Here is a 12,597-nt window from a genome sequence, read left to right as displayed (position 1 = left end):
TTTAAAAAACAACTAAAAACATGGCTATTCCGACAAGCCTTCCCGGAGTCCCAAGAACACTCTGACACCGGTCAAAGGGCCTAACAGTCCACTAAGGGACTCCTAATCATCCACACTTCCCTTAGGGCCTGCTCACGCCTAATTTGGACAGTCCATATGTTACGAAAATTACCTTAGTAGATGCATTAATTCTTGTTACGCCCTCTAACATGTATTATTTTATTTCATTTTATACTTATATTTATATTTATATTTTATTGTATTTTATTTTATTTTATTGATCTTATTTATCTTGTTACGTCTATTAACGTTCGATGATTCATTTATTACTACTTAACATCTACGTTCTAATGTTCAGTCACCATGTTTAATGTAATGCCTAACTGCGACTGTTTTGTTATAATGGAAACCGATTTGATTTGATATTTGTATCGAGAATGTCGGTATACAAAAATTCAAAATAAATAAATAGTGCGGGAAAACCTTCTGTCAAAGTTTCTAGAAACTTTTGACTGGCCCTGTGAGGCCACTGAGCATGCCCAGCATGCCATGATATTCTCTGTCACAGGGATCTCTTATGTAGCAATAAGCTTTAGCAAAAATAAAATAATAAAACATATCGGACCCAACTCCGTGGGGTGGCGGGTGGGTTTCGTGAGGACTACATCCTGCTGTCCTGGGATAACACCTATTACAAGGTAAGCAATTTTGCTTTATCCCAGGACAAGCAGGATGCTAGTCCTCACATATGGGTGATTAGCAAGCTAGAGGCCGAGTCATTCTGAATGTAGGCAACATTGAAGTATTGTTGAAAATGAGTCAGCTGAAGATCACAGCAGATTGGATGTAGAAGGAGTTGGGATTAAACTGGAAACAAGTTCTTTAAGACAGATTGTCCATAGCCTGAATCTTGTCATCCCTGCTTGTCCAAACAGTAATGAGCTGCAAAGGTGTGAAGAGAACTCCATGTTGCTGCTTTACATATGTCAAGGATTGGCACTGAACGATAGTGTGCTACTGAGGTTGACGTTGCTCTTACTGAATGTGCCTTTACTTGCCCTTGGAGAGGAAGGCCTGCTTTTTCATAGCAAAACTGTATACAATCTGCTAACTAGTTGGATAGAGTATGTTTACCCACTGCTTTACCTGGTTTGTTTGGATCATAAGAAACAAGTAGTTGAGTAGATTTCCTGCGGATTGCAGTGCGGTTTATGTAAAATGCTGGTGCACGCTTACAGTCCAAGGTGTGTAAGGCTGTTTCTCCTTGATGGGAATCAGGCCTTGGAAAGAATGTGGGTAAAACTATGGATTGGTTCAAGTGGAATTCCGTAACTACTTTGGGAAGGAATTTTGGATGTGTACGGAGAACCACTCTGTCATGTAGGAATTTTGTATAGGGTGAGTACGTGACAAGTGCTTGTAACTCACTAACTCTTCTAGCTGATGTAATGGCTATGAGGAAGATAGTCTTCCATGTGAGAAATTTTAAATCACAGGAATCTATGGGTTCAAAAGGAGAACGCATGAGTCTTGTTAAAACCAGATTCAAGTCCCATTCTATGACTGGTGGCCAAATTGGTGGTTTTAGGTGCGTTAAACCTCTCATAAATCTAGTGACGAGAGGTTGCGTGGAAATTGGGGCATCTCCCATCTTATGGTAAGCTGAGATTGCACTTAAATGTACCCTTACAGATGAAGTCTGGAGACCAGAGTCTGAAAGATGGTATAAGTATTCTAGTAGAGAAGTTGTGGAGCAGGAGAAAGGATCAATACTCTTGCCTGCACCACAAAGTAAACCTTTTCCATTTCAAAGAATAGTTCTTACGTGTTGAGGGTTTTCGTGAAGCTAGAAGCACTTGAGATACATTGGTAGAAAGATTGAGTGGTTGTAAAATCAAGCTTTCAACATCCATGCTGTCAGGGATAGGGATTGAAGGTTGGGGTGGCGCAACCGACCCTGATCCTGAGTTACGAGAGTGGGAGCTACTCCCAGGCGAATGGGATCCCTGATCGAGAGGTCTAGAAGTGTGGGAAACCATACTTGTCGAGGCCAAATGGGGCTATGAGTATCATGGACCCCTTGTCCTGTTGTAGCTTCACTAGAGTTTTGGTTATGAGCGGTATTGGAGGATACGGTATAGTAGGCCTGAGTTCCAAGGGCGAGCAAAGGCGTCCTTGGCTGGCTGGTTTTTCTGTTTGTGTAGAGAACAGAAGCAGTCCACCTTGTGATTCAGGTATGACGCAAAGAGTTCTATTGTTGGTTGACCCCACCGTTGAAAGATCCTGGTCGCTACTGAGGGATCCAGGGACCATTCGTGTGGGTGGAACTGATCCGCTAGTACATTTTGAATGCCTGCCAGATAAGTGGTCCGGAGAAACATTGAGTGTGTTAGGCCCCAGGCCCAAATCTGTGCAGCTTCTTGACAAAGGAGATACGAGCCTGTACCTCCCTGTTTGTTGATGTACCACATGGCTACTGTGTTGTCCGTTTGGATCAGAACAGTCTTGTGTGAAAGGCAGTCCTTGAACGCATGCAGCGCATAACGTATAGCTCGAAGCTCTAGGAAATTTATTTGAAAAGTTGCTTCGAGCTTTGTCCAAGTACCCTGGGTTTGGAGATTGTCTATGTGAGCTCCCCAACCCAAGGTGGATGCATCTGTAGTTAGAGTAATCTGTGGGACTGGTTGCTGAAAAGGTAGGCCTTTGCGCAAGTTGTCCATGTTCGCCCACCAAAGTAGAGATAAGCTTAGTTGGTGGGTCACTTGAATTGGATAATGAAGCGGTTGAATGGCTTGGATCCATTGTGATCTGAGAGTCCATTGGGTAACCCTCATGGCAAGCCGTGCCATAGGAGTGACATGAACTGTGGAGGCCATGTGGCCTAGTAAGGTTAGAAATTGATGAGCTGTCGCTTGTTTCTGTGAGTAAATGGATTTTGCCAGGAGGGAAAGTGTCCTTGCCAGATCTTCGGGTAGAAAGGCTCTTGATAGGATAGTGTTCAAGTCTGCACTTATGAATTGAAGTAGGTGAGATGGAGTAAGGTGGGATTTTTGATAGTTGATGAGAAAACACATGGAGTGAAGTACAGAAATTGTTCGACTGAGAGAAGTGAGAGCTCCTTGTTGAGACTGACTTCTGATGAGCCAGACGTCTAGATATGGAAAGACATGGACACTTTGTTTGTGCAAGTGTCCCGCTATTACTGCCAGACATTTTGTGAATACTCTGGGAGCAGAGGCTAGTCCGAATGGCAGAACTCTGTACTGGAAATGTTGATGGCCCACCATGAAGCGTAGGCACTTGCGATGAGGAGGGAATATTGGAATGTGAGCGTAAGCATCTTGAAGATCCAGAGAACAAAGCCAATCTCCTGTTTGAAGAAGTGGAAGCATGGTGCCTAAAGAAAACATCCTGAACTTTTCTTTTTTCAGAAATTTGTTGAGATTTCTGAGGTCTAGGATGGGACGTAGGCCTCCTGTTTTCTTTGGAATGAGGAAATAATGGGAATAAAATCCTCTGCCCTGCTGAGTCCGGGGCACTAACTGTACAGCCCTGGCTCTCAGAAGGATGGATAACTCTGTTTGTAGATGAATTAGTTGAGAGTCTTGTTGTGGAAAGAAACTCGGTGGAGATTCTGGTGGAATTGAGAGGAAATTGAGTTTGTAACCTCGAGAGACTATGGAGAGTACCCATTGGTCTGATGTAATTCTTAGCCAATGTGTGTGAAAATAGGATACTCTTCCTCCTACTGGCAGGTCTGGTCGAGGATTCAGGAGATGGACTTGTTCTCTGGCCTGTATTTCAAAAGCCCGCAGCTGGGCCTGTCTGTGGAGGAGGTTGCGGGCGAGGAGTTCTTGGCTGTCTGGCTTGGGAACGCTGGTGTGGCCTGGTTGACCTACCCCTAGAGGCTTGGGGGTAGTATCGCCTTGGCCTGTAGTATGGGCGTTTGGTTTCTCTCCTAGGTTGTCGACGAGGAGGTTGTGTAGAGGGTTCTTGTGGAACCTGTGACAACTGACGTAAGGTCTCTGTATGGTCCTTAAGCTGTTGTATGGCCTCTTGGACCTTTTCGCCAAACAAGTTGCCCCCACACACGGCAATTCAACAAGTTTATCCTGGACCTCAGGCTTGAGGTCCGAGGCCTTAAGCCATGCCCATCTACGAGCGGTGATTCCAGCAGCTGCTGTTCTGGAAGCAGTCTCAAAATTGTCGTAGGTTGCCTTCACCTCATGTTTTCCGGCTTCTAGGCCTTTATGGACTATGGCCTGTGCTGCCTCCTGAAATTGTGTTGGTAAAGAAGTGACAAATTCTTCCATCTGCTTCCAGAGATTTCTCTGATACTGTGTCATATACAGTTGATAAGAAGAGATTCTGGCATTCAGGATGGCACCTTGATACACCTTTCTTCCAAGGGAATCTAGAAACCAGTGCTCTTTACCCGATGGGGTTGATGAGTGTGGGCGGATACGCTTAGATTTTCTCTGGGCAGATTCCATTACCACAGATTGATGTGGTAGCTGTGGTTTTTGGTATCCTGGAGCTGCCTGTACCAAATATGTAGTGTCTACACGCTTGTTTACTGCTGAGACAGAACATGGGTGTTCCCAGATGTGGTGTTGGAGATCCAAGAGTACTTCGTGTATTGGAATAGCCAATACTTGCTTTGGTAGGTCAACAAACTGCAGGACTTCTAAAGTTTGTTGCCTTGTATCTTGTTCACTTTTTTGAAGGAGTTAATAAACATGTGGATAAAGGTGAACCAGTAGATATAGTATACTTGGCTTTTCAGAAGGCGTTTGACAAAGTTCCTCATGAGAGGCTTCTAGGAAAAGTAAAAAGTCATGGGATAGGTGGCGATGTCCTTTCGTGGATTGCAAACTGGCTAAAAGACAGGAAACAGAGAGTAGGATTAAATGGGCAATTTTCTCAGTGGAAGGGAGTGGACAGTGGAGTACCTCAGGGTTCTGTGTTGGGACCCTTACTGTTCAATATATTTATAAATGATCTGGAAAGAAATACGACGAGTGAGATAATCAAATTTGCAGATGACACAAAATTGTGCAGAGTAGTTAAATCACAAGCAGATTGTGATAAATTGCAGGAAGACCTTGTGAGACTGGAAAATTGGGCATCCAAATGGCAGATGAAATTTAATGTGGATAAGTGCAAGGTGATGCATATAGGGAAAAATAACCCATGCTATAATTACACGATGTTGGGTTCCATATTAGGTGCTACAACCCAAGAAAGAGATCTAGGTGTCATAGTGGATAACACATTGAAATCGTCGGTTCAGTGTGCTGCGGCAGTCAAAAAAGCAAACAGAATGTTGGGAATTATTAGAAAAGGAATGATGAATAAAACGGAAAATGTCATAATGCCTCTGTATCGCTCCATGGTGAGACCGCACCTTGAATACTGTGTACAATTCTGGTCGCCGCATCTCAAAAAAGATATAATTGCGATGGAGAAGGTACAGAGAAGGGCTACCAAAATGATAAGGGGAATGGAACAACTCCCCTATGAGGAAAGACTAAAGAGGTTAGGACTTTTCAGCTTGGAGAAGAGACGACTGAGGGGGGATATGATAGAGGTGTTTAAAATCATGAGAGGTCTAGAACGGGTAGATGTGAATCGGTTATTTACTCTTTCGGATAGTAGAAGGACTAGGGGACACTCCATGAAGTTAGCATGGGGCACATTTAAAACTAATCGGAGAAAGTTCTTTTTTACTCAACGCACAATTAAACTCTGGAATTTGTTGCCAGAGAATGTGGTTCGTGCAGTTAGTATAGCTGTGTTTAAAAAAGGATTGGATAAGTTCTTGGAGGAGAAGTCCATTACCTGCTATTAAGTTCACTTAGAGAATAGCCACTGCCATTAGCAATGGTTACATGGAATAGACTTAGTTTTTGGGTACTTGCCAGGTTCTTATGGCCTGGATTGGCCACTGTTGGAAACAGGATGCTGGGCTTGATGGACCCTTGGTCTGACCCAGTATGGCATTTTCTTATGTTCTTATGTTCTTATGTTCTGCAGTCAGCTTAAAGGGAATGGTGTCTGCCATGTCCTGTATGAAGTTGGAAAAGGACAAATCTTCTGGTGGGGACTTTTTCCTTTGGTCTGGAGGTGAAGGCTCAGACATGAAGTCCTCAGAAGATGTGTCAGTCTGCTGATCATACCAAGAGTCATCTGGATTGTCCCTATATGGAGATCGTGGGGGAGACCTGGGTAGGTGATGAAGGCCTGAAGGGCCTGGCTGTGGATCATCAGAGGGGATTAATAGAGAAACGTTCTCCAATGTTTTTGGTGGAAGTTTGTCGATGACATCTTGATATCTCTGTAAAAGACGCTGAAAAAATGCCAGATCATGGGGTTCAGGATCTTCAGATAGTGGTTGCATCGATGAAATAGTAGTTGGTATCGATACAGGCGTTGTTAGAAGTGTCCGTAACGGTGTCGAAGACGTCGACGGTGTTGGCATCGAGATCGGCCTTGAAGAGGTCAATGGTATTTGCGCATAAATGGATGTTGATGCCGTGATGAATCTCAGTGCAGCCATCGATTCCATGCTTGTCTGTGTCGATATCGACACCGGCATCGGTATATTTACCGGCATCGATGCTGTGTGCATCGGCAGGACCGCCGGAGTTGGCTGTTGATCCTTTAAAGCCTGTATGACCGCTTGTCTGATGAGATCAGACAATTCCGGCATTACAACTGATGGAACCAGAGCAGTTGTAAGCAGTGGCGGAGGCTGAGGTATCAGATCCTGCACAGAGCCCTGTGGAGGATCTGGTATCGATGGTTGCGGCAGAAGAGGCCCAGGTGCTGAAGGAAAAGATGGTTCCGTGGCCGCCTCGCTGTTGATTCTTCCTGGGGAATGGAACCGGTCGTCGATGGACGTCGATGTCAATGTTTCATTTTATGTTGATCGGCAGACTTCGTCGATGCCGTGGACGACGGTGGGGAAGGATGATCTCCCGATCCTTCTGGGCGAGGTTTTTTTTTGTTTTTTTTTTTAAGTAAGATGCGCTTAGTAGCTCCGGCCGGAGACGACTTCAATGACGTCGAGGGAGATGGAATAAGTTGTAGGTGGAACAAATGTTCCATTTTCTCTTGCCTCGCTTTCCTTCCCTTTGCAGTCATCTCCGCGCATTTTGGACAATTATTAACATCATGCTTTTCACCGAGACACATGACACACTAAGTGTGGGTCGGTGATAGACATTGTTCTGTTACATACAGGGCATTTTTTGAAGCCATTTTTAGGTCGACGGCAGTCAATGAAAAAATGAGAGTTCGTGAGAAAAAATGTATTTTACTCAAAGAGCAAAATATAAGACCGAGGTACTCACCAGCCAGTGGAAAACCCCGAGAGACTCCAATGAGAGAGAATATAGAGAAAATTATGTGACTTTTCAGTCAGAAATTGTTGTAAGAGACTCGCAACGGCTCCTCTCCCGCAATGCCTATAGCAGCGAGGAAAAACGAAGACTGAAGAGAGACCCCTGTGGCAGAGAATATCATGGCATGCTGGGCATGCTCAGTGGCCTCACAGGGCCAGTCAAAAGTTTCTAGAAACTTTGACAGAAAGTTTTCCCACACTAGGGCTCCGTCAGTGACAACACCCATATGTGAGGACTAGCATCCTGTTTGTCCTGGGATAATGGCAACACCTGGTACTGGAAGTGCTGTTGTCCCACCACAAATCGAAGATATTTCCTGTGACCGGGGAAGATCTCAATATGGGTGTATGCTTCCTTTAGGTCAAGGGAGCACAGCCAGTCTTTTTGCAAAAGGGGGTTTCACAGTGCCAAGGGAAACAATCTTGAACTTTTCTCTTTTTAGAAACCTGTTCAAGGCCCTCAGGTCTAGGATGGGATAGAGTCCCTCCTGTTTTCTTTGGAATCAGGAAGTACCTGGAGTAGCATACCATCCTCTTTGCCGTAGTGGTACGGCTTGACTGCTCTGGCTGTTAAGAGGGAGGAGAGCTCAGTTTGTAGTACCGCCTGATGTGTTACCAGCCCCCAATATGGGCACGGAGAGCAATTTGGTGGGACACCCAATAGATTTAATTGATACTCCTGGCGGATGGACAGACATAACCCACTGGTCTGATGTTACACTGGGTCACTGGTTCGCAAAGAACTGCAGCCTGCCCCCAACCAGAGGGTTCATTGTCCTGGGTACAGGCAACTGGCTTACGCTCCCTACAGCCCAGTCAAAACCCTGTCCCTGGAGTTGACAGAGGAACTGGCTGGGGCATGGGAGCTCTCTGCTGCTTGGGATGGCCATGGGAGCTCTGATGGTGTGGATGGGATTGAGGAGGCAGAGGACAGTACTTCCTTTGGTGAAAGAAAGACTTCCTTGGCCCTGGCCTTGGCAACCTCTTGTACGAGGATGGGTCCAAAGTGCTGGTAGAGAGTTGTTGGATGATTTCATGATGGTCCCGGAGTTGGGCCACAGCATCCTTCACCCTGTCTCTGAAGAGATTCTCTCCATTGCACAGCATGCCAGCAAATCATTCCTGTCCCTCTTGTCTGAGATCCAAGGCCTGCAGCCATGCCAGTCTGCGGGTGGCGATTCTTGCTGGAGACCCTCAATGCCGTTTTGAAAACATTGAAGGTCACACGGACCTCATATATTCCTCACTCCAAACCCTTGTGCACCAGCGACATGAGGGTGTTTTGATGCTGTTGAGGGAGCTGCTCAGCCACCTCCTGAACCTGCTTCCAGATGTCCCGTGAGTATTGCTCATGTAGAGCTGGTAGGCAGCAATGCGGGCAATAAGCATGGCGTCATGGAACACCTTCCTCCCAAGGTATCCAATCCTCTGTGGTCCTTCCCTGGGGGCTTCAAGGAATGGGTCAGAGAGCGGTTGGCCGTCTTGTGGGTGGATTCAACCACCGCATGATGGAGCAGCTGATTCTTACCTAATCTGGCATCCTTTTGGACGAGGTAAACCCTGTCTGCTTTCTTTTTCATGGGAGGCATTATGAGGGAGTGTTCCCAAATCCTCAGCAACCGTAAGGATCTTGTACACTGGGACCATCAAATTCCTTAGGAGGCTCCACAAACTGAAGAACCTCAAGTATTTTGTGCCTGGCATCTTCTTCAGTCAAAAGCTGGAAAGGGATGGCCTCCACCATCATCCTGACAAACCATGCGAAGGTTAAGTCCTCAGGAGGAGACCTCCTTTGCTCCTCTGGAGAAGGGGTCTGATGGGAGACCATCTGAATCCTTGGAGGATGACTTCATCTGATCATCCCTCCAGGAGTCATAGGGACTCTCATCCTCATATTTCACAGGGGATTGGGCTCTAGGTGCTCGGCCAATGTCCAGAGGTGCAGGCACCAATGGAACTGGATGGAGGACTATAGGCCTCGGCTTTTCTGCCGGCCTCGGTGGAGCTTCCTCCTTGGAGGACCCGGCGATGACCACCATATCAGTAGGGGGGAGGACGATGAACCAGACATCCTTGGCCCAGAGGAGATCAACAACTGTTCTGTTGGTCTCCATCGCCCCTATCCACTGGTGACCTCAATGGAACAGAAAGGTCCTGTCGATGTTGATGGTGTGGTGTCCATTGGTGCAGTGCAGAGGTCCTCTGATGCCGATGGCTTACACTTTTTCGACCTGAAGAGGTGGCCCACCTTGTTGAGTCAAAGCCGATGTCCCTTCGGGGTCATCTGGGTGCACAAACAGCAACCCTGTAGATCATTCGATGCCCCCAGGCAGAGGATGCAAACATCATGAGGATTGGTGATCAACATGGTCCTCGGGCACTGGAAGTATTGTCGGAAACTAGATGCGGCCATGAAGTGGCAAAGAAAACAGAACGATAGTGGCGGGCCTAGATGGAAGACTGGAACAGAGGCACTGCCACCACATGGGAAACCACCTGCAAAAAGAAACTTACCCAAACACTGAAAACCCTGACTGAGGGCACTATGGGGAGGCACCGAGAGGGACCCAGCAATGGACAAAAGGAAAAAGATTGCGAAAAACCTCAAAATCAAAGTTTTCCACAGGGCAAAAGCCAAAATTTTTAGAGCTCAAACTGCAAGGCTCATTGCTCCACAGAGAAAAAAAAATAAAAGAGACTGGAGAGGGACCCCGCATGGACGCGCGGGTCCCTCTCCACTTTGATATAAGTTTTCTGTATCTGGCTCCATTTGATGATGTCACCCGTGTGTGAGGACTACCATCCTGCTTGTTCTACGAGAAAAGGCTATACTGTAGTGATGGCTTACACCTTTCTGAGAGAGAGAGAGAGAGAGAGAGAGTGATTTAAATCATATGGCAACAGTTGTTCAAACTAGAGAAGAGAGTTAGAGGAGGAGGGGGACTGTGATGGAAGCTGATTAATTTGGCAGTCATTCCTGATGAGTGAATGAAGATTATAGAGTAAAACATGGGTGGACAACTCCAGTATTCTATAGCCACAAACTGTCTGGTTTTCAGATACTGTTAATGAATAGGCATGAGAGATATTTGAATGCATACTGCCTCAGTTGTATGCAAATCTATTACATGCATATTCATTATGCATGAATGAAAACCCAACTGGCTTGCAGCCCACCCCTAGAATAAAATATAAAAGTGAGGAGCCTTGTGTACAACTGCGCATAGCAGGTATGATGCTATGCGTGGTTGTACACAAGGCAAAAATAAATAGCCAGAAGACTATGAGCACAAATGCTCAGGATACTTGTGATAGATTTGTATATAATGGAGGCAGTACATGCAAATTTTCTCACGTATATTCACTGTGAACATCTTGAAAACATGACTGGCTAGGTGTATCCCGAGGACTGGTTTGAAACCACTGGTCTATGCAATACAATTCCAGGTCTGCAAGGCCAAATGATGGAGGCAGACCTGGGTATTGTTGCTATCACAGAGACATGATTCAGTGAGTCCTATGACAGGGATATAGTCATACAGGACCATAACCTAATCAGGAAATAGAAATGGCAGAAAAGGGGGGAGGAGTAGTTCTTTATGTAAAACACACAACATCGAAGCAACAGAAATGCAGAAAATATGGGAAAAGATGGTGGCACTGTGGGTCATCCTAGAAAGGGGAGATGGTACTTTCATCTATGTTAGCTTTGACAGGTGAAAAAACTGAACACATACAAAAGCTGAACAGCGGCAAAGTATAGAAATTCAATTAGAACTTAACTTATATACACAAACCAAATACTTTATATACATTCCAAAAATTTTTTCTATTCATGGATACTACTGAAACATGGTGTTAAGGCATTTCAGTAAAATCCCTAACACCATGATTCTGTTTATTCTGCAATTACCTTAAGCCAAGGGTGATTCAGTGCCTCGTACACTGTTATCCTTTCTGCTGGGTCCAGCATAAGCATGCGGCGCACCAGATCTTTGGCACTTTCAGAGATATGGCTCCACTGCCTTGGGTTCATCTGATTGTAAGAAAAGAAAAACATAATGAAATTTAAGAGAGAGACTATTATCATAGAGACTTGCTGGATCTGATGAGCTGAAGATATGCTGATTATGGAAACTTACGGCACATGTCAGGCATTCTTTAAATTTAGCAAATCTGATTGGGAAGAAAGTTTTAAAGATGAAACACTTATCAAAGATGTTTTCTAAATGTGGTGTTGATGTTGCTTGGGTAAAAGCATCTTACCATGCCTGAACATCTTTAACACATTTACAAATAAACCTGGAAGCGCTTTTTCTTTTATAAATTGGATTAAATCTTCTTCATCCCAGTATTCATCCAGGTTGACAATATACTTTTCTTCTTCTTGACTTTCACTTGATAATGACAGTACAAATGGAGCTTGCAAATAAATAAATAAAAAACCTTAATCTGTCCCGATTGATTTCCATAAGGCAGCAGAAGGTGAAAAGGAACACTATCTGGGAAGTTGGAAGATGAGGGAAAGGGAAGAAGCTGAGGAGAGAAAATGTGTGTATGATCATCCATGTTGGCACGAATGATACAACCAGATACCACGCAGAGAACATAAAAAAGTGACTTCATGGCTCCGGGAGAGAGAGGGTAAAGCAGGCAGGTGCACCTAGTATTCTCTTCAGTTCTCTCAGTCAAGGATAAAAGCATAGGCAAGCAAGGTCACATTCTGGAGATGAATAAATGGTTGCATAGCATAGAGAGCATTTCCACTTCCTGGGTCATGAGATGATATTTCAAGAACTGCTGAGAAGAGATGGGATTCATCTGTGGTATAAGGGGTGCAGCGTCTTCCAGAACAGATTGAATCTTCTGAGGAAGGCAAAGTAGGATCATCGGGGATAGGTTAACAAAACCCTAATATAAGTAAAAGTATTCAGGTAAATAAATCTTGAAACTCTTATAGAGAAAAGGGGAAAAAAGGGCAACATCTGGAAAGCTAAGAACATAAGAACATAAGAAATTGCCATGCTGGGTCAGACCAAGGGTCCATCAAGCCCAGCATCCTGTTTCCAACAGAGGCCAAAACCAGGCCACAAGAACCTGGCAATTACCCAAACACTAAGAAGATCCCATGCTACTGATGCAATTAATAGCAGTGGCTATTCCCTAAGTAAAATTGATTAATAGCCATTAAT

At 44.9% G+C, this 12,597-nt stretch overlaps 1 protein-coding gene across 8 annotated transcripts in view; it reads right to left on the bottom strand.

The window, feature by feature from the left end:
* Positions 1–12,597, bottom strand: part of CASK (calcium/calmodulin dependent serine protein kinase) — a 1,033,919-nt gene that overhangs the window by 391,374 nt on the left and 629,948 nt on the right. For all 8 annotated transcript variants that reach the window (XM_029603127.1, XM_029603128.1, XM_029603131.1 and 5 more), the window contains one exon: positions 11,319–11,441. In XM_029603127.1, the coding sequence (XP_029458987.1) occupies positions 11,319–11,441 (123 nt within the window). The remainder of the gene's footprint in view (positions 1–11,318; positions 11,442–12,597) is intronic.

This window comes from Rhinatrema bivittatum, chromosome 5, assembly GCF_901001135.1.
Source record: "Rhinatrema bivittatum chromosome 5, aRhiBiv1.1, whole genome shotgun sequence".
Taxonomy (NCBI): domain Eukaryota; kingdom Metazoa; phylum Chordata; class Amphibia; order Gymnophiona; family Rhinatrematidae; genus Rhinatrema; species Rhinatrema bivittatum.
Note: the sequence above shows the minus strand (reverse complement) of the source record. Positions and strands in the feature narration are given on the sequence as shown.